This window comes from Leucoraja erinacea, chromosome 16, assembly GCF_028641065.1.
Source record: "Leucoraja erinacea ecotype New England chromosome 16, Leri_hhj_1, whole genome shotgun sequence".
In the NCBI taxonomy this organism is placed as follows: domain Eukaryota; kingdom Metazoa; phylum Chordata; class Chondrichthyes; order Rajiformes; family Rajidae; genus Leucoraja; species Leucoraja erinaceus.
Window position 1 is genome coordinate 2,991,250 of NC_073392.1, and position 26,619 is coordinate 3,017,868.

At 41.9% G+C, this 26,619-nt stretch overlaps 1 protein-coding gene across 13 annotated transcripts in view; it reads left to right on the forward strand.

Annotated features, from left to right (window-relative positions):
* slmapa (sarcolemma associated protein a) overlaps positions 1 to 26,619 on the forward strand; it is a 123,043-nt gene that overhangs the window by 61,842 nt on the left and 34,582 nt on the right. For 4 of the 13 annotated variants that reach the window (XM_055647540.1, XM_055647544.1, XM_055647541.1 and 1 more), the window contains exons 12-16: positions 4,997 to 5,047; positions 7,947 to 8,012; positions 15,482 to 15,541; positions 23,260 to 23,340; positions 24,190 to 24,249. In XM_055647540.1, the coding sequence (XP_055503515.1) occupies positions 4,997 to 5,047; positions 7,947 to 8,012; positions 15,482 to 15,541; positions 23,260 to 23,340; positions 24,190 to 24,249 (318 nt within the window). The remainder of the gene's footprint in view (positions 1 to 4,996; positions 5,048 to 7,946; positions 8,013 to 15,481; positions 15,542 to 23,259; positions 23,341 to 24,189; positions 24,250 to 26,619) is intronic. The other 9 variants (XM_055647545.1, XM_055647549.1, XM_055647550.1 and 6 more) reach the window with 5 other exon arrangements.

Consider the following 26,619-nt stretch of genomic DNA (forward strand, 5'->3'; position numbering starts at 1 on the left):
CTCCGGCACTCTGTGTATTATCTCCCACCAGAAACCGCCATTTTTCACTATTTCGGACTCACATTTATTGTCACATGCTCCAATTAAGGTATTTTTAGATCTTCCCAGGTTCCCACCGAGATGCAACGTTTGTTGCCTCTTTTGCGTTATTGCCTCTTTGTAAATCCAAAGTATGTTAATTGTCATTTATAAAATAGTATCAGCAATAGTGGGTAGACAAAAATGTTGGAGAAACTCAGCGGGTGCAGCAGCATCTATGAAGCGAAGGAAATAGGCAACGTTTCGGGCCGAAACCCTTTGGGTTTCGGCCCGAAACGTTACCTATTTCCCAAGGGATTCGGGATTCGGCCCGAAACGTTGCCTATTTCCCAAGGGTTTCGGCCCGAAACGTTGCCTATTTCCCAAGGGTTTCGGCCCGAAACGCTGCCAATTTCCTTCACTCCATAGATGCTGCTGCACCTGTTGAGTTTCTCCAGCATTTTTGTCTACCTTCGATTTTCCAGCATCTGCAGTTCCTTCTTAAACACTTCAGCAATAGTGGGAATTATTGACCAATACCAGAAAAACCAATGTGGTTCAGCCAAAGGATACATCAGTAATTAAAAAAAAAAAAAAAAAATTAATAGAACATCTGATGTTTAATTACAAGGCAGGCCACTTCTGCGTTTAACTTTGAGATATATTTATTCAAACATTTGTTCATTTTTGCACTTTCTATCTGCCTTTCAAAAGTTGCACATGAGTTCTTTTGTTCAGCTTTGTGCTTGTTCAATGCCTAATTGTGGAATGTTGTGGGCGCACAGTTGCCACCAGAGGGCACTGTGTGCTCGTTACCACTGCCATAACTCATATGCCTTAGATCAGTGATGGAGAAGCCCTTTCTCAGAGCAGTCATATTTATAGATGATCAGAAAGACTTGTCTCGGGGGCAAGTGGAGTGTTTTAGAAACAATAGACAATAGGTGCAGGAGTAGGCCATTCGGCCCTTCGAGCCAGCACCGCCATTCAATGTGATCATGGCTGATCATCCACAATCAGTACCCCGTTCCTGCCTTCTCCCCATATCCCCTGACTCCGCTATCTTTAAGAGCCCTATCTAGCTCTCTCTTGAAAATATCCAGAGAACCTACCTCCACCACCCTCTGAGGCAGAGAATTCCACACACTCACAACTCTCTGTGTGAAGAAGTGTTTCCTCGTCTCCGTTCTAAATGGCTCGCCCCTTATTCTTTTCACCTACATAAACCTTTGTTTTTGTAGGTGCAAACTTGCATCTTGATGCTATCCCATCCTCCTCTAATCTCATTCTATTTAAGATTGTTTATCCATATTTATTGTCAGCCAAGTGCTGCTACCTCACATAATCACTTTATTTCACTCACAGATGGATCAGCTGTGACCACTATTTAGTCTTGATTTCCACCACATCCCCTTTCTCCCTCCCATCTCCACTTTTGTTGCTTCCACCAGAAAAAAGATCTCGCCCATTCACAGATTTCTGCAGTTCCAACTTTGCAACAGCCAAGTCTTTGGCACTTTGTTTATCACGATACCTCTCTAGCTACTAGTCTGCTCAATCGCCTTTGATAGCCCCATTAAAGGAATTGCCCTGCCATCACAACAGCTCCCTCAGTGAAGTCCTCATCTTCTCTCCCCTCAGTCCAAGGGATGCAGAAGGAAGGAATTAAAACTGAGTTTGTCATTGGCATGAGTGCAGCAGAGGTTTACGGGACAGGTTGTTGGATGCAGGGTTGCCAGGTGAGGAGAGGTTGAGAAAACTAGAAGAGCAAGCAGTAATCTAATTGAAACTTTAAAGAAATTCCGACTCGGTGAGCGGTACGGCCTGTTTCCGCGCTGGATCTCCAAAACTAAAGACCTACACGGGAATGGGCAGGTGGTCTTGTGAGGAATGTTTAGGTTCATAAGGTTCATTTATTGTCATATACACCAATTTCACTGGCCAGGTCAGTCATACAATTTAAAAAAGCAACAGACTCAAAAAACACATTTTAACATAAAACATCCATCACAGTGACTCCTACATATTCCTCACTGTGATGGAAGGCGTAATTAAGTTCAAGTCCTTCCCTTGTGTTCTTCCTTGGTCGGGGGCCTCGAGCCCTCCGTTGACGGGGCAGTCTTGAGTCCCGTAGCCGGCGGCGTTCGGGCCCTCCATGTCGAGGCGTTCAGCTCCCGCATCGGGGGGATGTCAGCTCCCCCCGCACCGGGCAATCGGCAGAGTGAGAGTGACTTAGATGAAAGCTATGAGATCGTAAAAGGCCTTGTTCGGGTAGATTTGCAAAACGGGTATCATTGTGGAGGAACCTAGCACTAAAAATCACTATTTACAAGAGGTTGTCTGTTTAAAATGGAGATGAAGCAATTAATTTTATCTTTGGCAAACATTTTCCCCAAAGAGTGGTATAAGAAAAGTCTTTGAATATTTTTACGGTGAATGTCGATGAGCAGTTGGTAAGCAAGGTGGTGAAAGGTTAGCACCAATAAAGAGGAATGAATTGTTACGGTAACATCGGCTGTAATCATATTAAACAGTGGAGATGACTTAGGGATAGCGTGTGATAGTGTCTCACCGATTTGATGTTTTTATAGCAAGTGATGAAGATGATTGAGGACAGGACAGTGAATGTTGTCTATTTGAGCGTTTTGACAATGTCCCTTGTGGTAAGATGGTCCAGAAGATTCATTCACATGTCGTCCGTGATGACTTACAAGTTGAATCCAAAGAACTGCAGATGCTGGTTTAAACCGAAGATAGGAACAAAAAGCTGGAGTATCTCAGTGGGTCAGACAGCATCCCTGGAGAAAAGTAATAGATGATATTTCGGGTCGAGGCCCTTCTTCAGACAGAAGGGGTCTGAAGAAGGGTCTTGACCCCAAATGTCACCTACTCCTTTTCTCCAGAGATGCTTTCTGACCCAGTGAGATACTCCAGCTTTTTGTTCCTATCTTCGGTTATAACCAGCATCTGTAGTTCCTCCCTCCACATGTTGAATCCAAAATTTGCTTGGTCAGGGAAGATAGAAGGTAGTAAAGGATTCAGCGTACTGGTCTGTATTATGGAGCTTAAAACATCATTAAAATATGCACCTCGTTGATAGCACTTCTACATCTGAATCTTCAGTGACCTTTCTTCCTTCATGCAAATCTGTTTATTGCAATATGATCATCGGAACAATTTGCTTGTTTGTTGTGTCAAGTGGACAGCTTTTTCTGCAGGGGCTTTAGAATTGTGTCGATATTCTCCTTTTGTTCCTGAATAAATGAGTTGGCATCCATCACCATGAAGCCGATGGCAAGTTCTACAACAATCAAGCCGCTTTTGTAGCCACAAGAGGAGCTACCTTCTTTATAAACTAGAAGAAAATTATGTGACAAATAACTTGCTAGCCTTTGTGACGTCATTCCATTAGTTTGTGTAAATATGAAGCCCTGCCAACTGCATCCTTCATTTTAAAATCATTAACAGGAAGGCATCATTTATTTATTGTGGTGCCACTTATTTTGCATTTTAGAATCAATCTATTATGTGGTATAGAGTTTGGTTATGGGCCTGTCCCCACTTAGGCGATTTTTTAGGCGACTGCCAGCGACCAGGACAATAGAATTCACCAAAGTCAGCACCGGCGACAACCTATGTTAATCTAGCGACAATCTACGTCAGCCCAAACTGTCGCCGAAAAATGTTTAACATGTTGAAATTTACAACAGAGTCTTCCCTCTCTGTTGTAAATTTTTCATGATTCTTGGTTCACCACACATTTGGGTGACGTACTACAGAGGCAGTCCGAACACAAAAGTGGCCCCAAGTTGTCTTTGTTTAAGAAAGAAATGCAGCTGCTGGAAAAATCGAAGGTAGACAGAAATGCTGGAGAAACTCAGCAGGTGAGTCAGGCAGCATCTATGGAGCGAAGGAATAGGTGACGATTCGAGTCGAGACCGTTCTTCAGACTAAAATGCTGCCTGACTCACCCGCTGAGTTTCTCCAGCATTTTTGTCTACCTTCCAAGATGTCTTTGAAATGGATGGATTAATGTTTGGATGAGAACGGCGTGTGTTCCCTCTCTCCCGCAGTTACAATTCTGTACGTTATTATCCAAAATGCCATATCGCTGTTATATCTAGACTTGCATTGCATTAGCAGAAATTATATTGTATGCTAACTCCAGAAGTAAATGCTGGAAATACACAGCAGGACAGTCTGCACTTGTGAAGAGAAACAGTTAAGGGCCTGTCCCACTTGCCGATATTTTTTCGGCGACTGCCGGTGTCATTGACTGACGTATCCGGGTCGCTGAAAGATTTTGAACATTTCAAAATCCAGTGGCGATCAAAAAAATGTTGCGACTTGAGGAAGCACCGCGAGTCAGTACGTCATCACGCCGTGACTTTTTCGGTGACCTGATACGACAGTCGATGATGCCGACAGTCGCCGAAAAAAATCGCCAAGTGGGACAGGTCCTTTAATGCTTTAGGTTGATGACTTCTCCTGAGAACAAACCAGAGTGAACATCATTTGTGCTTGCCAGATTTGGCAATTATGTGATATAGAGTTTGGCTATGGGCCTGTCCCCACTTAGGCGATTTTTTAGGGGACTGCTCTTGGCCAGATTTGGCTTTGCTTTCTTCTGCTTTATGCCTGTTGATGGTTTGTAAATAATTTGGAGTTGTATCATGAATAACGTGGTATTTCATGTTTGCTTTGATCATTCTGGAAAAGATATATGGATAACAGAATGGCGGAAAAATATTTCAACATTCAATTATTTCTTGACGCACTAAACAAGATAAAGTTTGAAACTTGTAAACTGATCTTTCCAATGGAAATAATGCAAAAATTAATATGCAGTTGGGTTTTGAAAGTAAGCCTTACAATGCCTTCAAATAGTTGTTTAAATGAAAGTTTGTGTCATGCTTTTGTTATAAGACAACCACTCATTATTAGAACTAAAGTGAATTTTCTGTTTTGGTAACAATAGGAATCCAAGTTGATGACTTGTTGTCTAAAATTAATGGAGGCACAGATGAAGGTAGTGTACCAATGCAATTTTTCACAAACTATTGATGAAAAACCTGCTGATCAGGTTATTGATATCAGCACAATTTATCTGTTAAAATGCATTCAGTTTTGTATATTAGAAAAGAGGAACTGCAGGTGCTGGTTTACACATGGGCACAAAGTGCTGGAGTAATTCAGCAGATCAGGCAGTGAACTGGGGTTCTGACACTAAACGTCACCAATCCACGTTCTCCAGAGATGCTGCGTGACCTGCTGAGTTACTCCAGCACTTTGTGTCCTTTCAGTTTTGTCTTCATTAAGGAGAAGAAGTCGAGGAGAGGGAGAGGAAGGGGAGTAGGGTCATTCCTCAATTTTAGAGATTCATTGTCTGCTCAAACAAGGATCAGGTGTCCAATGATCTGTGGTAGTTTAAACCCCTTCTACCAGAATGTCCTTTAGCCCAATTTTCAGAGCAACACACGCTACTTTAATTTTCTATGTAAGCCTTATGCTGTTTCAGGAGGAAAACAAAATATGAATATATGTTTGCTTTGGGTCCTGGAGGAGGGGGGGGGGGGGTTTAGATTTCAAATTTACAAAGGTCCCTTGCAGCCTTCAGAAGAAGGGATGTTTCTCATTGTTTGGTTGAGACTTAGATCCAGTCTGATGTTTTAAAAAGATTAAGACAACAAAATTGAATCATTTTCAGCTATCTGTTTTTATTGCAGAGCTATGCTGCCTTTATCATAGAGATGAAGCAGTTTATACAGTTAATATTAGTGGACCAATGTTGTAACTGCAATAACTTTTTTTAAATTGTAGTCTAAATATTTAAAGCTTTTGGATAATCCTTTATTTAAGTCAGGGGTTCCCAACCTTTTTCATCCCGTTTACCCCATGGCAACTTTAATAGCACATAACAACGTCATTTCATAGAAACATAGAAACAGAAAATAGGTGCAGGAGTAGGCCATTCGGCCTTTCAAGCCTGCACCACCATTCAATATGATCATGGCTAATCATCCAACTCAGTATCCTGTACCTACCTTCTCTCCATACCCCCGATCCCTTTAGCCACAAGGGCCACATCTAACTCCCTCTTAAAAATAGCCGATGAACTGGCCTCAACTGCCTTCTGTGGCAGAGAATTCCACAGATTCACCACTCTCTGTGTGAAAAATGTTTTTCTCATCTCGGTCCTAAAAGACTTCCCCCTTATCCTTAAACTGTGACCCCTTGTTCTGGACTTCCCCAACACCGGGAACAATCTTCCTGCATCTAGCCTGTCCAACCCCTTGAGAATTTTATACGTTTCTATAAGGTCCCCCCTCAATCTTCTTGATTTCACTTATTCATGAACAACTAATGATGAACAGATACCGGTATACCAGAACCAAACACAGTCAGTCAATGAGAAACAATATGTACAAATCCACAATCAACAAATGTGCCCCCTGGTTAGGTGAAGTGTACCCCCTGGGGGTACATTTACCCCAGGTTGGGAACCCTTGATTTAAGGTCTGTACTGACCATGCCGGTGTCATTGACAAACCTAAGGGTTGAAGTTTAAAATCAAACTGGTCACTTTTGTAATCAATAAATGCAACGTTGGAGCGAGAATGTTGAATTTACAGTTTACAGCTCTAAAGTTACATTGTCAATTGCTGGTAGATAAAAAAAAGCTGGAGAAACGTGATGTATGAATTTAGACTGCAAATCCATCCAGAAATATGCTGTTGCATTGTAACCAGCATGTTCACCCCGACTTTATGAATTTATTGTCAGAAAATAATTTATCCGTTCACATTATTGATTCCAGTCATTCTCGTTTGCCAAGCAGGACACTTTATCCAAGTTAGTCACAAATTGCTGGGGTACCTCAGCGGGTCAAGCAGTATCTCTGAGTAATGTCAGGACTCTTACGATACGATACAACTTTATTTATCCCGGAGAAAAATGATGTTGGCCACTGGTCAAAAAATACAGTTACAAGGCATTGAAAGTGTCAAGTGCATTGTAATAATAGACAATAGGTGCAGGAGTAGGCCATTCGGCCCTTCGAGCCAGCACCGCCATTCAATGTGATCATGGCTGATCATCCCCAATCAGTTCCCCGTTCCTGCCTTTTCCCCATATCCCCATATCCCCTGACTCCGCTATCTTTAAGAGCCCTATCTAGCTCTCTCTTGAAAGCATCCAGAGAACTTGCCTCCGCCTCTAAGGCAGAGAATTCCACAGACTCACAACTCTCTGTGAGAAAAAGTGTTTCCTCGTCTCTGTTCTAAATGACTTACCCCTTATTCTTAAACTGGAGCCCCTGGTTCTGGACTCCCCCAACATCAGGAACATGTTTCCTGCCTCGAGCGTGTCCAAACCCTTAACAATCTTATATGTTTCAATGAGATCCCCATTCTAATTTCCAGAGTTTTCAAGCCCTGCTGCTCCATTCTCTCAGCGTATGCCAGTCCCGCCATCCCGGGAATTAACCTTGTAATAATGACGTTTACGTGACCATTTATTGCACAGCACATGTGTAATATTGCACAAAGATGAAATAAAATGATTGAGTGGAAAAGTTCAGGTTGAGGGATGGGCAAAAATGGAGGGGGGGGGGGGGGGGGGGGGGGGGAGATCAGTCTACCCCACGATAGAAGGGGGGGTGGGGGTGGGGGGGGAGAGAGAGTTGTACGGTTTGATAGCCACAGGGAAGACGGATCCTCCTGTGGCATTCTTTGCTGCACCTCGGACTCTGTGTCTGAAGAAGGGTCCTGACCCGAAACGCCCCCATCCTTTTTTCTCCAGAGATGCTACCCAACCCGCTGTGTTACTCCAGCACTTTGTGTGTCTATCTTTGGCATAAACCAGCACCTGCAGTTCCTTTCCACACACTTTATCCAAGTACTTAATTGAAGATTCTTTCTTTCTAATAGAGCACTTCCTACTAAAGAGTGGAGGGAACTGCTCTGAGCTATTGCAACAATTCATTCAGTGCAAGAGTGAGTACACGTATGATTTACACTGTTGATATTCTAGGGTTCAGAAAAAAATGTTCACAACATCAATATTTAGCAGTTCATGATATTGGAATGATTCCATAATATCAAGAATGACTTAAAACTGAAAGCTTAAGTATTTTAAATTGTAAGCTAATTTAGAAGGAAAATTAAGCTTCTAGTTCTTTGTTTATCCTTGTTCCTTTTTGAAGCCAACAATTTGAAGTTGTGTGCCATTGCCGTGAATAGCGCACTGTATGCAACTAAAAGAGAAATTGATGACTTTGAGAGGGAAATTTCCAGTTTCCGACTTAAATTTTTTTTAAGGATTTCTATTAGGTGATTCCTGCATTTGACATTTTACTGATTCAGTTGTGGTGGTTAATTGTATTTATGGTGTAAAGTGGCAAATTCTGACCATACCTCATCATCAAAGATTTCCATTGCCAGCACATGGAGTCGTTCGACGGAAACAGGCCCTTTGGCCCAACTTGTCCATGCTATCCAAGATGCCCATCTAAACTCACAATTGTTGAAATACTTATAGAAGTTGATGTCAGTGCTAAAGTTAAATTGTAACTTCTCCTGAAAATAATTTATGATGGAGTATAGTTAGCTTTAGTGTTGTCCTTCATGTTGTTCCCAGGGCATGTATGTTTTCTTTCTGATTCTGGGAAGAGATTGTTGGTGAGTTCTTTGTCCACAATCATTGAATTTTCCAGGTCTAACAGGTAAATAAGGAGCCTGAAACCTGACCATTCTGAACCATGAGCCAGAATGAAGCTTGGTCAATCGGTGTCTACCATTTAGTCTACAATAGTGGTTTAAAGTGGATGGCTGGAGTACTCAACTCCGTTTTCCATTTGTTTTTTCCTGAATTTGCCTTGGGTTTTGATTTTTTTTTTTTTTTTTACAGTGGTGATTTAAGTCTGAGGCGGATTAGGTCATGAATCTTAAAATAAATTATTACTTATGCATTATGCTATTTTGAATTGGATAAGGTAAAGGTTTTGTATCCTTGTCTCCGTTCTAAATGGCATACCCCTTATTCTTAAACTGTGGACCCTGGTTCTGGACTCCCCCAACATCGGGAACATGTTTCCTGCCTCTAGCGTGTCCAAACCCTTAATAATCTTATATGTTTCAATAAGGTGTCCTCTCATCCTTCTAAATTCCAGAGTATACAAGCCCAGCAGCTCCATTCTCTCAGCATCCTGGGAATCAACCTTGTAAACCTACGCTGCACTCCCTCAAAAGCAAGAATGACTGTGGTGTTAGAGGCGCTACTTGCAAATAAGCAAGCGTTTCAACCCCAGTCAATTTTCACCCCTCGGCAAGGTTGCCAAATCAGGTGACCCCTACATTGAGGAGGGAGCTGGGAAGTTGTAACCCGATTAAAATGGCCCACATCACAATTCATCATCTGCACGGGAATGAAAATTGCTTTTGAATGAAATTTTGCTTTTAGATAAAAGTGCTGGAGAAACTCAGCGTGTGAGGCAGCATTGATGGAGTGAAGGAATAGGTTCCTTCGCTCCAAAGATGCTGCCTCACCCGCTGAGTTTCTCCAGCATTTTTTTTCTACCTTCGATTTTTCCAACGTCTGCAGTTCTTTCTTAATCAATTTTGCTTTTGTTTACTTTTCCACATAAATTCCAGAGAGCTAACTTTATTCCCAATTGCAAATTTTTGCTTAGTGATTTGCGAATTTTGTGAGAGCAAGCTTTTGCTAACCAAACATGGATTTTGTCTGTGTTAAATGATTACAGATTTGTGACAGTGTGCAGAATGCATATTGTAGTGAATGTACAGTGAGTACTCGTCGACAACATTTAAATGGGTTTGACAAATCTAAAGATCCTGAGGGTTTATCTACATGTCCTTTTTATATATTTGCAGCAACACTTACAAACATTTCTGTTGAAACTACAATGGAGGCAAATATATAATTGCAATCCTACTTCACAGAGTGCTGGAGTAATTCAGTGGGTCAGGCAGCATCTGTGGAGAACATGGATAGGTGACGTTTCACAGAGTGCTGGAGTAACTCAGTAACTCAGTGGGTCAGGCAGCATCTGTGTGGAGAACATGGATAGGTGACATTTCACAGAGTGCTGGAGTGACTCAGTGGGTCAGGCAGCATCTGTGGAGAACATGGATAGGTGACATTTCACAGAGTGCTGGAGTAACTCAGTGGGTCAGGCAGCATCTGTGGAGAACATGGATGGGTGACGTTTCACAGAGTAACTCAGCGGGTCAGGCAGCATCTGTAACTCAGTGCTGGAGTGGGTCAGGCAGCATCTGTGGAGAACATGGATAGGTGACGTTTCACAGAGTGCTGGAGTAACTCAGTGGGTCAGGCAGCATCTGTGGAGAACATGGATAGTGACATTTCATAGAGTGCTGTAGTAACTCAGTGGGTCAGGCAGCATCTGTGGAGAACATGGATAGGTGACGTTTCACAGAGTGCTGGAGTAACTCAGTGGGTCAGGCAGCATCTGTGGAGAACATGGATAGGAGACGTTTCCCGTTGCGACCCTTCCTCGTAACTCCCAACCCGAAACGTTGAGCGTGCCTTCTGGAGATGCTGCCTGACCTGTTGAGTTCCTCCAGCACTTTGTGTTTTGCTCACGATCCCACCATCTGCAGTTCCTTGTGCTTTCCCATGAATTCATTGCACCTGGATGTATGGTCCAGGTCAGTTCATTCATAGAGAGCGCACGTTCGCTGGGAGTATCTGAATTTGATGCGTCACTTCATAATGGTAGAATTATTTAGGCTTTTTTTTTTTTTAATTCATCACTTAAAACAAAGTCACTAATTTTTCATTAACAAAGTTATATTCCAAGTTTAAAATATGTAAATCTCCCAGTGAAGCATATAAAAATAAAGCTGCTCTGAACAGCACATTTTAGTTTATATTTCAAATCTTTCTCTCTCTTCTCTACACCCCACAAATATCTTCCAAGCATGGCAGTTGCAATGACTTATGTTCCCTTTGCAGAAACATCTTTCCATATAACAGATTATTGTACTTGTCGGTACTGTGAATTTCTAGATTTGTTTGATGTCCATTTATAAAATAACGAAACCACAGTGAATGGTTTGGAAATGTTTATTGGCCTGTTGTCTGGGGGGGGGGGGTGGAGAGAGAGCGAGAGGAGAGAGAAGGAGCATTTCTGTTGTTAATGTCTTTGTGCAGCACTTCACCAAAAAAGGAGTGTTCAGGCAGTTAAGATAATCAGTGTTCTGAGGGCTGGTTTTTGTCACAAAGCAATCAAGTTTTCTGGAGGAAAACATTTCCTGAATAACTTCTCATTGATTTAATATCGTCTTAAAATAGCAATGAAGCATGGCTTAAGTAAGCCTTAATAAGGTAATGCCTCTTGTGCATTGAATGAAGTAAACGGCTAAAATAAAATGATTCAGATCTCAGAATAATTGTAAATATAAATGTTTTCCGGTCTTCAAACATCCATGTGTTGAACAGAAAAGAGAACATGCTTATTTTGCACATCTACAATAAATGTTCAATAAAATATTACGTCAGAAAAGCTACTTATTAAAAAAAACCATAAACAATATTTAATCTCAAATTTTCCCAACTCCGTTAACATTAAAAGGCCATTGTCTTGGTGTATGTTACCTAGTAAACTTGTTCAAATTCTGTTCATTAGTGGTTTATTATTGTCTTGTGTATCAAGGTACAGCGAGAAGCTTTTGTTTGCGAGCTATCAGATCAGATCATGCTGTACATGAGTGCGATCAAGCCGTATACTACAACAGGTAGTGCTGATAGATAAATACCAGAGTACAGCGTATCGTTAATGGCATAGTAATCTTCTTCTTGCGTATGGCGTGCACAGCCTAAAGCTGTAGCACAACTTGTTCTATTTGATCTTATTTGATTGTGCACGCCGGGTTGATTGCATTCGTCGAAACAGGGCGGACCCCGTGAGGGTTGAGCATTGTAATAAAGATTTAGAAGAGTAGAACGCTTGTCGTGGATGATGTTACATTCTCTTCTGCGACTGGAATGCAGAGTTGCCTATTCAGAGAATTTCATTTGCTAAACCCAAAAAGAAATATCCTTGTATCATACAGATACGTTGATCTAGGAGGGTATAAACATTACTGGCTAGGTCTATTGACTTGCAGTGGCATTTAATTTACAGAGATAATTGTGTTCTTTTGGAAGCACTAAGTATTAACGTTCTAACTTGCAGTTGCTGTAAAGGTTTAGTTTCAATGCCCTTCCTTTCTCGGGGGCAGTGGCAAGACAGATGTTGCAGAAAGGGCTCAGTCTCCCTGTGAAACCGCTCAGTTTCAAGAGGAGGGCAAACCTGTTGCATTTACACAAGGACGTTGTGTAACAGCAATAAGGAGCAGTAGTCACTCGCGATGTGAAATTTCATCTGCTATGGCATAAGAAAGTTGAGCCGATTGTAGTAGTTAGTCTGATATAATCCTGCATGTGTTATGGATTAAGATATATCTTTCCACATGAGAACCCTTACACATCGTAATCAGACTATGAAGAATGTTCTGAGCACTGATCTTGCAACATGAACAAAATGTTAATTATTTGCTTTCTCTGAAGTGTTCGACTGTTAAGGGGCTTAGCGGGTTAGATCTGCAAATCACAGTAACTTAATACATGATCTGCTTTGGGTTTCAAGAGTTTGGACAACATGCCGTGTTTGGTACAATGCATTATGAGGACCACTGGCTTGCAGCAATTATGATCTCTCTCTGGGCTCGAGCTCTTTATCAATGTCTATTTTTATTTGGATATTCGGAATACTTAATCCCCAAAGTTTGTTTCATTGTCTAATTGTAATCATGTCTCTTTAGATACAATGGTGGCATTCAAGAGACTTTTAAATAGGATTATGGATGTGCTGGGAATGGAGTGATATGGATTATGTGCAGGCAGATAAAAGTTGGTATTGGCATCATGTTCGGCACAGACATTGGGGGCCGATTGGACTATTCCTGTGCTGTACTATTTTATGTTCTAATCTGGCCAATTTTTATAAACGATGAAAATATAGCAGCCAGAATTGTTTTTTAAATGGTGCCAAGTTCCTTGTACATCCTCTGTGCATCCCAAAACAATAGCCAAGAAGGTTCAATCTTCACCTCGGCATTGTCCATTCATCATCGTTGGAAACATTAGCGACGCAGTGGTGCTGGTTTCCAACGGGAACGGTGACGGACGCACCACACGTCTCTGTCCTCAAGTTCCTGCGGACTTCCGCCGCTGGAGGTCTAGGATTTTGGTGTGTGTGTGCTTTATCATCATTCCTCACAAGACTGTGTGCGACAGTGATCGCAGCTTCTACTGAAGTGTGGATGGCTGTTGGCTCGCCAGAAGCTCATCCGCCCTTTGACAGGTCTTGTTTTTGGTCCTGCTGGGGGTCCACAGCCCCCTCCTCACCTGGCAAACCAGGTGGGGGAGACGGTTTAGTCGCCGACTATCCGACCATGGAGCGGGTAGCGCGGGATTACATGGTACCCGTGGCGGGGGGGAACGTCCCCCCCCCCCCCCCCCCCCCCCCCCCCCGACCTGACCTGCAGTGTTGGACTACAGAAATGTAACAAAGGCTGACAGCCACAGGGCAGCCTCTGACATACAAACAAAAAATGCCCTAGGCACTCGCCAAATGGGACAACTGTAAGATGAGATGATTCGGATCAAAAACTCGTTGTTCTTTGCTTGAGCTCATGTACTGCTCTTTGAAGTCTTTTACATTGAATCTTTCACATTGGCCTGATAAGACAGTCAGGGCTTCAGTTTCATGCATCATTGAAAAGTTGCCATCTCAGCTCTCTCTTAATACCCTAGATGCAAGACTTTTACATAAAAATAGACACAAGGTGCCGGAGTAACTCAGCGGCTCATGCAGCATCTCTGGAGAACATCTCGAGAGTCTGAAGAAGTGTCCCGACCCGAACGCCACCTATCCATTTTCTTCAGAGATGCTGCCTGACCCGTTGAGTTACTCCAGCACTTTGTGTCCTTCAAAGGTCATGATGGATTTGAGTGTTTTTCATGCCAAATGTGTTTTGGGTAGAGATTGTAGGATATTAGAATATGCCAGTGTGTTGTTGATGTTGTTGGCAATACATGTAGTCTGTGCAAACGTGGGACATTCTTTCTCTGATTTATATCAACAATGCCCAATGCAAGGGAATGTCGGTGATTGTGAACCCATTCAAAACATGCATGCAATCATTTACACCACAGGATTCTTTGAAACCTAAAGGGCGTGCCCCACTTACTCAATTTTTTTTGGCGATTTGCTGGCACCGTCATAGTCACAGCAGGTGGCTGAAAATGTTCAACATGTTGAAAATCTAGCGGAGACCAGAGAATCTAGCGGCGACTACTCACGACCAAACAGGCATCACCTTTTTCTGGTCGCCACTGGATTTTCAACATGTTGAACATTTTCAGCGACCTGCTGCGACCATGACAGGTGCCGGCAAGTCGCCGAAAAAAAATTGTGTAGGTGGGACAGGACCTTACGTGTGGACATCTGAACATCAACCCTTGTTTTTGTTAGTGGGTAGACAACGTAACTCGAAGTATAATTATAACTAATATAATTTAAAGGAAGTGTGTGGGCAAGTTTATTTTTGTTTGCACAGAGTGCTGAGTGCCTGGAAAACACTGCGAAGGGTTTGAGTTTAGTTTATTGTCACGTGGACTGAGGTACAGCCAAAAGCTTTTGTTGTGTGCTAACCAGTCAGCGGAAAGACTATACATGATACATGACATGATGCATGGCAATACATGAGAGGTGGTAGAGGCAGATACGTGTAAATTGGCCCTAGTGTGTAGGGAGTTGGCATGAACGTGGGATAACCGGACGAGTGTGAATGGGTGATCGATGGTCAACATAGACCTGATGGGCCGAAGGGTCTGTGACCATGCTGTTCGGGGTGTTTTGGAGGCTTTTAGGTAGGCATGTAGATATGCAGGGTATGGATGGGCGTGGATCATTTGCAGACAGAGGAGGTTAGTTTAACATGGCTTTGTGTTTGGCATGGACATTGTGGGCTGAAGGGCCTGTTGCTGTGCTGACTGTTCTAAGTAGTACTGCATCTGGGGCGGATTTAAACTCTCTGGGCACCAATGAACCAAAGAGTACATTCAATCATTGTATGAACCAACAGCAGGGACATGGGTTGGTTGGACCACATGTAGTACTATTATGTGCGGGGTGTACATCACCCTAATGAGTTTATTGTTCTGCATGATATTCAAGTTCTTATTTGGAAATTTACCACAAGACCCATTTAACAAAAAACTTTAAATCGCGTTACCCTTTGCAGAGAGAGGGAAAAATAGGACCTGAGGTGAGACCTTGACTGAACTTAGACTAATGGTGGATTGTAACACTTTCCTGCAATCTGGCATGGCCCTGTTTTAGCATTGTATAAATATTATCTCTTCTTTCAAACAGCCACCCTCATTGCAGAAGACCATCATACGAAGGGCCTGGAAGAAGCTAAAGTGTTGAAAGGTTTGTCATGTTCAGTGTATTTGAATTGTTTCATTGTAGAGCTTTCAAAGTTGAGCAGTTTACTGACATGCCCTTTGAATCAATCTAGATTTCTGGAAAGTTTATTGGTATGTCTGTCATTATTTTGTGTCAAAACTTTGCTGTCGGGGATAATGCTGGGAGAAGTTAAGGAACAGTTGTCTACAACTAATTAATGCCGTTATGGTTTTATCGAAAGAAAAATTAATTTGAAGGGAAATCTGTGGAATTCTCTGCCTCAGGTGGAGGCCGGTTCTCTGGATGCTTTCAAGAGAGAGCTAGATAGGGTTCTTAAAGATAGCGGAGTCAGGGGATATGAGGAGAAGGCAGGAACGGGGTACTGATTGGGGACGATCAGCCATGATCACATTGAATGACGGTGCTGGCTCAAGGGGCCAAATGGCCTACTCCTGCACCTATTGTCTATTGAAAGTGAGGCCTGGTTTTGGAAGGGAATGATACTGCCAACATCTATTGGAGATAGGGCACTAGTTTTCAAGGTGTAGAGTTTTGAGGGTGGTTTTAAGGAAATTATAATGAGAGTAAGGTAGACAAAAGTGCTGGAGAAACTCAGCGAGGGTGGCAGCATCTATGGAGCGAAGGAAATAGGCAACGTTTCGGGGTGAATCCCTTGGGAAATAGGCAACTTTTCGGGCCGAATCCCTTGGGGAAATGGGCAACGTTTCGGGCCGAAACCCAAGGGTTTCGGCCCGAAACGTTGCCTATTTCCTTCGCTCCATAGATGCTGCCGCGCCCGCTGAGTTTCTCCAGCACTTTTGTCTACCTTCGATTTTCCAGCATCTGCAGTCCCTTCTCAAACAAACTATAATGAGAGTAACGCAGGCTGTATCCATTATAAAAGGAAGCTTCACAATATCTGCCGGCATTGGTGTCTGGAAGGGGAGCATGGTAGAGACAGCAGTTTGTGAAAATGGAGTGGGTTTCAGGATTTTCGAGGAGCTGGTATATAATTCTTTACAAATAAAAGTATTGTTGCAAGGAAATATAAATTGTCGTTCTCCTTTAGCAGATATGAAACTAATGATTGATTGGAAAAAAAATTTACAGGATTGTCAATTTGTACAAAGTAAAATGCAATGTGTATGAATTAAAGATCATAATATGTTTCTGCTCTAGTCCATTAAATAATGCATATACAAATGAATTGTTATAGAATAATTGGTTCCTGGACCTTGATTTTCTTTACAGATCTATTGTGTCGGACTTTTGACAGTTTGTGTTCAGGCCATTAATCCATGTCCTCTGATCCACATTGTCACTTTATCAAATTTGTTCAGCGTTCACCATGATGGTTAAATTATATTCATTCTCGTTGTTCCTGTAGGAATGTACACCACGATATGTTTATCCCCCACCAATTGAAAATTCACGCACAGCAACAGTTGCTGGTGAACCAGTACTCGTATTCTGACTTAAATATAAATCTGCTGAGACTGAAGACTGAGTTACTATAATTTCTTTTCCTTTTTAGGATATTTATGTGATAACAATTGCGCTGCAAAAGGTTAACAAGTCGTATCAACTCCCCGCCATGACTTGTTGGTATATTTATAGCCACATTACCAGCTTCAGAGGCATTTTAAGAATTGCTGTAGCTGTCACTGGTGGTACTCATACACTTGAATGGGTATTTTGGCGATCAGTAAAAGTAAGAAAGTGCACGTCAGAGTTGTTGAAATGTTTGTTAGCGAAGCAGGAGGATCAAGAGTGATATCTTGTGTCACTGCAGAGTTTATTTGTGGTGTTCGTGAGTAGTGCTTGCCTATGAAGTCATTTGTTCCATTTATTTGTGATTCCACAGTGGGTAGAAGCCATAGAAACATAGAAAATAGGTGCAGGAGGAGGCCATTCTGCCCTTCGAGCCAGCACCGCCATTCATTGTGATCATGGCTGATCGTCCCCTCTCAATAACCCGTGCCTGCCTTCTCCCCATATCCCTTGAGCCCCACTAGCCCCTAGGGCTCTATCTAACTCTCTCTTAAATCTATCCAGTGACTTGGCCTCCACTGACCACTGTGGCGGGGAATTCCACAAATTCACAACACTCTGGGTGAAAAAGTTTTTTCTCACCTCAGTCTTAAATGACCTCCCCTTTATTCTAAACGTGTGGGTTCTGGACTCGCCCAACACCCTGCATCTAGCTTATCCAGTCCTTTTATAATTTTATATGTTTCTATAAGATACCCCTCATCCTTCTAAACTCCAGTGAATACGAGCCTAGTCTTTTCAATCATGTGAGGAAGGGCTAGAATGCACGATCTCAAGCTGAGGACAACGTAATTGAGTGGGAAATACTGATGGGTGCGGTGGGGGGGGGGGGGGGGGGGGGGGGGGAACAGTTAGTATGGGATGGTTCTGGAAACCTAGAAGAAGTTGGCAAAAGTAGATAGCTGGTGAGCTACCCTTGGTCGATTGTTGCATGTGGTCAGCAAAAGGAGGAAGTAGGATTGTCAAGGAGTGATGTTGCAAGACAAGGAATGTTTAGTAACAGGGAACTGCAGATGCTGGTTCACCAAAGAAAGACATAAGAAGCTGGAGCAACTCTGTGGGTCAAGCATCATCTCTGAAGAACGTGGATAGGAATATAGGCACAAAATGCGGAGTTAACTCAGCGGATCAGACAGCATCTCAGGATAGCAGGAATGGGTGGCGTTTCGGGTCGAGACCCTTCTTCAGATCGCAGATAGGAACGTTTAGTTTTAGAGATACAGCACGGAAACAGGACCGTGTCCACGCCGACCAGCGATCCCCGTGAATTAGCACCATCCTACACGATAGGGACAATTTACAATTTTGTTGGACGAACTTGGAACCTACCACAGAATCCACAGTTCGTGCTTCATCTATTGTGGATATATCTACACAATCAAGAGAGTCAAGAGTCAATTTAATTGTCATTTGGACCCCTGGAGGTCCAAACGAAATGCCGTTTCTGCAGCCATACATTACACACAAATAGACCCCAGACACAACATAATTACATTTTACATAAACATCCATCACATAGCTGTGATGGAAGGCCAAAAAAACGTATCTCTCCACTGCACTTGTCAGAGTCAAAGTCAAAGCCCCCCGGCTGGCGATGGCGATTGTCCCGCGGCCATTAAAGCCAGCGAGGTCGCATGGTAGCATTTGTAAATGGTAGCATTTGTGTATTAGCTACCACTTTATTTTGTAAACCTGATGGGGAAACTATTTCAACTTGGACGTTGTTTTTTGATTTATCAGGAGCACATAAAGTGATTTTTAATCTTGCGTAGACAAAATTGCTTGAGAAACTTAGAGGGTGAGGCAGCATCTATGGAGCGAAGGAATAGGTGACGTTTCGGGTCGAGACCCGGAAGGGTCTCGACCCGAAACGTCACCTATTCCTTCGCTCCTTAGATGCTGCCTCACCTGCTAAATTTCTCCAGCATTTTTGTTCATCTTCGATTTTTCCAGCATCTCCAGTTCTTAAACATTTAATCTTGTGCAGTCATTCCCTGGGGTCCAGAACGTTTGTGCTGATGCTTTGCTTCTACAAGTTGAACCTTTGGCTTGGCCACTTTAAACACAAGATTAATCTTATCTTGTCTTTGAAGATAATGCAGGAATTTAAAGTAATTTCGAGCACAGTTTCCAAGCAGGAAAACAGAATTTACAGATCATCGGATTGTGGTGTTTAGTTTAACATTACAAACCAAGTCCCCAGTAACACAACTGCATGAAGGACAAAGTACATCAACGTGCTATGCTGCACAACCATCAAACGCTGCTGTTTATGCTTCACTTTCCAGGATAACCTCTGTTCCCTCACCCTAAATGTTTTTCTTAAAACATCCTGTGGTGTGATTTCTACCATTCTTATCATGCTCCCGATTGAGAACTTCCTCTGAATTCTCTCGTTGGTTGTTCGCAGACTTACACGGGCGAGTTCTAGCTCCTCTGCAAAGTGTTTGCTTTTTGCTTTGTCAAGTCAAGTCAAGATGTACAGTGAAATGAAAGTGGCAATGCCTGCGGATTGTGCAAAACAACAGAACAGAACAGAACCAGTATTTACGGGGTTTTTTTTTGTTTATTTTTTTTTAAAAGACAAAACAACAGTGGCTAATTTTTGCCAACTACAGCGTAATCCATTCTAGCTAGTTTTAGAGAAAGATGAGGATTAGAGAATAGAAAAAACGTGAAGTGTGTATAAAAAAAAAAGAAAAAGTGGGAAGTAAATAGAAGAGAAGGCCCCTTAAAAGAAAATTTTTTTTTAAAGACAACAGCATTTACAGCGAAAGCAGAGAGGATGAGGATTAGGACTGTAACTTCTAATCTCACCATGGACTCATTTACTGTTGTGTCTTTTTTTGAAATGTAAATACTGTATGGCAAGACTTTCATATGAAGAAAGACTGGATAGACTCGGCTTGTACACGCTAGAATTCAGAAGATTGAGGGGGGATCTTATAGAAACTTACAAAATTCTTAAGGGGTTGGACAGGCTAGATGCAGGAAGATTGTTCCCGATGTTGGGGAAGTCCAGAACAAGGGGTCACAGTTTAAGGATAAGAGGGAAGTATTTTAGGACCGAGATGAGAAAATCATTTTTTACACAGAGAGTGGTGAATCTCTGGAACTCTCTGCCACAGAAGGTAGTTGAGGCCACAGTTCATTGGCTATGTTTAAGAGGGAGTTAGATGTGGCTAAAGGGGTCAGGGGGTATGGAGAGAAGGCAGGGATGGGATACCGAGTTGGATGATCAGCCATGATCATATCGAATGATGGTGCAGGCTCGAAGGGCCGAATGGCCTCAACTCCTGCACCTATTTTCTATGTTTTGCACAATCCTGCAAGCATTACCACTTTCATTTCACTGTACATATGGTATGTACATGTGAGAAAGTTGACAACTTGAATGTCAGAGGATTATAGCTGGATTTTCATTGTCGCTTCTTATCATTGCCGGGCAATTACGTGGCGTGAATTGTACGTTCCACCCATCGGCCCAGACAAGTCTTGCTGCATGTTGTTGTTGAATGCTTTGTTACCCGAGGAGCCACAGACGATGAGCATTGTGCTCCCGTCTGTGAACATCCCTACTTCTAACCTTAGCATTGAAGGCAGATCATTGAATGAAGATATTGAAGTTGGTTGGGCCTTGGACACTGCCCTGAGGATCTCCAGCACACATGTCCTGTGACTGAGATGATTAACCTCCAACTTCAACAACCTTTGTGCTTGGTATAATTCCAACCAAAGATGGTCACAAAGTGCTGGAATAACTCAGCGGATCAGGCAGCATCTCTGGAGAAAAGGAATAGGTGATGTTTTGGGTCAGAACCCTTCTTCATACTCAGACATTCCAACCAGCTGGGATGTCCCCACTGACTCCAGTTTAAGCCATGGCTCCCTCATGCTCAGATTCAGATTCAATTTTAATTGTCATTGTCAGTGTACAGTACAGAGACAACGAAATGCTACAGTCCATCAAATGCTGGCTTGATGTCATAGAAACATAGAAAACAGGTGCAGGAGGAGGCCATTCGGTCCTTCGAGCCAGCATGGTCGGCATGGAGAAAATGGCCAAAATTGGTCGGCATGGAGAAAATCGATATATTTGTAGTCGAGGGCAGTCATTCTCGTTTCTCCCCAGAGTTGAGACCCTCCGTCCATGTTTGGACCAAGGCTGTATTAAAGCCAGGAGCTGAGTGTCTTTGGAAGAGGCCAAACTAAGCTTCTGTGAACAGGTTGTTGCTGAGCAAGTGTTGCTCATTAACACCTGTCATTGTCCCTGCCACCACTTGGCTGCTGATTGAGAGTAGATTAATGGGCTGGAGATTGGCTGGGTTGGTTTTGGCCCGCTTCTTGAGGACAGGGCATTTTTGCCACGGCTGGGGAAAATGTCAGTGCAGTCGCTGAACTGGGATGGTTGAGCCAAGGGTACAAGACTTCAGTACTGCTGCCAGAATGTTCTCTTCGTCCATTTGGATTCTATTTCTGATTGTAACAACCAACCCACTTATTATCTGCTGCCTTCACTATTTCAGCTTCAGCACCTGTTTCATTTCCCTCTCTCTCCTTTTCCATCCATGTGTGGTATGCAATGTTTAATTGACCTTTCTCTAATTATATCTCAACAGTTCCTCTGTGTTTGGTTCTCGTCACAACATTGTGTCGCCTTTTTGGAAACCCAAAGTTTCTTTGGGCAATTTCATTATGTTTAATCCATCTTTAAAAATGATTCATTTTCATTTGTCTATTTACATTCCCATAATTATCTATTTCCAAACATTTTAGTTCACACATTTCTACAAGTCCCTTTCTTGTTTTAATTTACTTTCCAAATACCTGCAAAGATGTAGAAGGATGCAAAGAGTTGGAAGTCAAGAGTTTTAAAATAGATGCTTTAGTTATAAAGCTACTCTTAATGGGCCTGTCCCACTATGGCGACCTTATTGACGAGTTTAGGAGACTCTGCACTCGCAACGTGGTCGACACTTGGTCGTAGGTGATCTCTGGTGAGTCTCCTTCATGGTCGAGAATAGTTCCCGCATGCTTAGTGGTTACTATTCGCGGCATGTTATCGTAGGTAATTGAAGGTAGTCGAGATAGTCGTAGATAGTGTTAATATATCGCCATTGCTCGTTTCAATGGCTCGTTGATAGTCGAAGCTAGTCTTCTACATAGTCGAAGGATGCCAACTTTTTGGCGATTCAACAAGACCATGACAGTCTCCTAAATTCGCCAATAAGGTCGCCATAGTGGGACAGGCCCTACCTTCCACTACCCTCAATTGCCTACGAATATCATGCCGACCTACTACGACTAGACCCACGAGTAAAAAAAATATTGATTTTTTTCCGTGGCGACCTTTTTTTACTCGCGGGCATTTTTCAGTGTGTTGGAAAATATGCCGCATGGCCTCGAGTACGTGGGGACTACTCTCGAGCATGAAGGAGAGTTACAAAGACCTCCTATGACCTTGTGTCGACCATGCTGTGAGTATGTCAAGGGCAAACTTTTCTGAACTCGCGGATTAGGTCACCGCAGTGGGACAGCCCCTTTAAGATATTGCTGCTTGTAAAATAAATGCTGTACACTAAAATAACAGCAACAAAAAGGTGATGAAGAATCTCGTCATTCCCAGAAGTAACAGTGCGCCCGGTTAAACTGCTTAGTTGTTTGTTGTTCATGGACCTTCACGGAAATAATTTAAGGACAAATTATTTAGTATCTCTATATTGAAATTCTGAAGGCATTGACAAAGTAATGGGACACTTGATGCTGAATGCTGTTCATCTGTGATGGCAACTTATCAAAGTCATGTTGTGAACAAACAACTCGGGATCTTCAGCCAGTTGTCAAGGAATTAGTTTCCTCTTCCAAACAAAAGCACGGCTATTTTAGCCGGGCAGCTGCGCACTTACTCGAAGCTTCAACTCGATAATGTGACCATTTGTGGAAGATGAGAGAAGCTGACAGCATTTTGAGAATATGTGGAAGGGCTCATGTGAACTTTTAGGGACAAGTTCTTTTTTGCATTGAAATTTTAGAATCCATTCCAAAAATCTTGCGAAAGGTGCAGTTTTCAGTTGTGTCCGCCCATATTCGCCGCGATTCAGTGATTGTAGAGGAAAGGAGTGACTTAGCTTAGTGAATTGGAGTTTAGTTTTGAGTCCCTCTGGTCACAGTGGACTCTTCTGTCTCCTCAGAAAATCAACCGGAAGCAAAGGAATCTGATATGTCCGACACTCTCAGCCCAAGTAAGGATCGCAGCAGCGACGACACAACAGGTAACTGTTCAATCGCTTTCAAACTCATTCCTTTTTGTTGTTTTAAGTAGTCTCAAATAATTTTTTTTTTTTTTAAATACCCTTCCTTAGTTCTGTAATCTAATTAAATATTTTAAAGATAGTGTTTCCTAGTTTTGGTAATCTTACAGTGAAAATAATTCTTCCAAGACTTAGTGTACGAAAGCATGCAAGTTGTCTGATTTGGAATGAAAACTCTTTTTTGTCATTATAGTTTAAGATATGCTCTGCTCGTATTTCAGTTCAGTGAGAATTTAATTTTTCATATCAATAAATTTGGGCCATTTTTTAACATTTAATTTCTATTTGCTTCAAACATCTTTACTTGAATAGCTATTGTTTCACTGTGGTCCTTTTTATTCTGTTTCTCTTTGTCTCCTGAGCCAGAACTTCATGCTTTATTTGTGTCGTACTGAATGTCAGACGATATATATTGATTGTTTCAAATGGCTTTGTTTTATGCATGTAATTGACGTTAAAATATTTCAAATATTTACTGAAAACTAAATCTTATCAACCACATTGTTCTAGTCATGGCAAACAAATTTCCCTCTAATTTTGACCTTAAATCCATCGGAAACCGAACTTTAAATAACTTGGATGTACCAGTGCCAAATCAGTATTTGCATATCTTATTTGCCAAATATGTCATCTAAAATTATCACTGCCTTTGGGGAAGGCGTACTGGTTTTAATATCTTCCCTACTTAAGACATACTCTTGCCGTGACCAGTTGTTCTGTTGTGCCTGTCTGCCTTCGCTGTTTTAAGAAAACATATCTACCACTGACTGCTGTGTGAATTTAAACTTGTGCTTTTAAAACAAAAAACAGATTGCCAAATGGATGAACAAGAACTGAATGAATCTCTCACTAAGGTTTCGTTATTGAAAGGTAAGGTTTATATGTCTTGAGGTTGGGTTCTGTGAGGGGGTTTTGCAATGTACTCTTTAATAACATGTATAATCTTGCAATTGTTCCATTCCTTTCTACGTTCAATACATTTGTGGATGTTATCCAATAAATCTCAACTTGTGGTTATTTCAATTTGAATAACATTTTGTTCCCTTTCAGCTAAAGCTTTAGCATTTCTATATAATTGTAGGATCTTGGCAGCTTTCACTTATCAAATGTCTGTATCATCCAAGGCAAATGTTTGCCTCATGTAAAAACAAAGGTTGTGGTGGTTGATGTTTGAGTTCTAATACAGAGAGCATGGTCGTAACAGAATGTTTCAGGTGGTTTTCTAATGATTTGTACCTTTGCTGAATTCTACATATTTTTCAGTGCATGGGTAAACTACCCTACCCTCACCCTTGAGCTTCATGAGATTCTCAACTGTATCTTAGGAAACATTAATTTGTATTTGGATTGATGTGTCCCTGTTTGATCCTGTTAATGCTGACACCGACCTCCGTGTGACATCTAGTGTTCGCGATGAGAACTGCACCATTGGGTACCAAGCTTATTCCATTTGTGGTTGTTTGATGGTATGTCACCCGACATTTTTCGGGGTGCAATAAAATAATGATTTATCATTTGCAGCATAACTTGCTCATACTTTGAGAAAACACTTAGCTTTATTGAGTGGGATCTGCTTATAATGTGGAGCGGAAAAAAATTCTGCATTGGAAAGCTGTTTTTAAGAATGATCATGGTATCATTTTCTTGAAAAAAGGCAACATCTATATATTTTTTTAAATTGCTGAGCTGCAATAATATTTATATTTGTTTTCGGGAGATTAAGAGGTACCCAACAGTGACGTATTCTGAGTGGTGAAAGTTTAACCAGTGAAAGGGCGTGTTTCTCCTCTGACTATGTAAGGACTTGTGTAGTGTATACTGAGAAACATTGCATGGCATTCCTGCAACTAATTGACCTTGCATCACAGAATATCATATCTAAAATGGCTGCAAATTTAGTTTTACTAGTCCTCTACATATTCTTAAGAATTATTAGTAATTATGTTCTCAAAATTGCAATAAAAATTAAATCTCGTTCGTGATGTGTAAAGTTTCAATCACCGGAAAAGGCATTGATTTAAATACTCTCCATGTTTACCTCGTATTTAAATTTTAAGATTTTAATCTGTATGTCTTTATTTTATTTCTGGAAAGGTTCCACCATTGAAAATAATTCAGGGTAGCGTATGTTATTTTAAAGGCGCATATTGGAATTACAGCTTTTTATAAATACATCTACCATGCAAACTATAGCTTGGCAAAACATATTCTGCCAAAGAGTAAATGGGCATTGATTATGTAGATTAATTCCATTTACATTGATAAACATCAATGCCAGATACTGGAGATGAATTATGCTTATATACTGGTGCAAATCTGAAGTAATATGTTGCATTTTTTCTCTTCACCTCAGTAATACAAAATAGCAGCAATATCATGTAATTATTTAACTGCGCTCCCCTCTTTCCATTTCTTGTCCTGCTTGTGAAGCATGTCCATTTACCGTGTTATAATTACATAGCATTAAATATTATTTCCAACTACAAATGTGTTTCTGCTTGGCAGACAAATAATAAGTAATTTGTGTTTTTCTTCTAAAATGCTTAAAACAATCACCTAACTGATCACCTAACGGTTGAGTTTGATTTTGTTGTGTGGAAAGCCAACCTACTGGGGGCAAGAAAGGTTTACGTGGATGTTACAGGTCTGGAAGGTTTGAGTTATAACGAGAGACTGGATGGGCTGTTTAGGTTTTAGTGGAGTTCAGGAAGCTGCGGGGTGATCTATAAAGGCTTATAAAATCAGGAGGCGCATGAATAAGATGAATTGCCTGCCTTTTCTCCCACATAAGAGAGTCTAAAACTAGAGGGCAAGACGTCTGAGATGAGAGGGGAAAGATTTAAGAGACCTGAGGGCCAACTTATTCACACAGAGTGTGGTGCATTTAAGGAACGAGCTGACAGATGAAGTGAGAGAGCTAGATACAATTGTGGCCATTAAAAGGGACTTGGACAAGTGATGTTCATCCTCTGTGTGAAAAAGTTGTCTAATTTGAGACTCTCCTATCCTAGGGCAAAGGCTGGCTATTCACAGTGCCGGATTTACGTATAAGCTAAACAAGCTATAGCTTAGGGCCCCCACTTTCTAGGGGGCCCCCCGAAAAAATTGATGGGCCTCGAGGTCTATGGGGGCCTCCGGCCAAGGCAGAACACCTACCGTTCAACTCTGGGCGGCCCCCCTCTCTATCTCTCTCTCTCTCCATCTCCCCCCCCGCTATCCGTGTCCGGGCCGCCGGGCTCC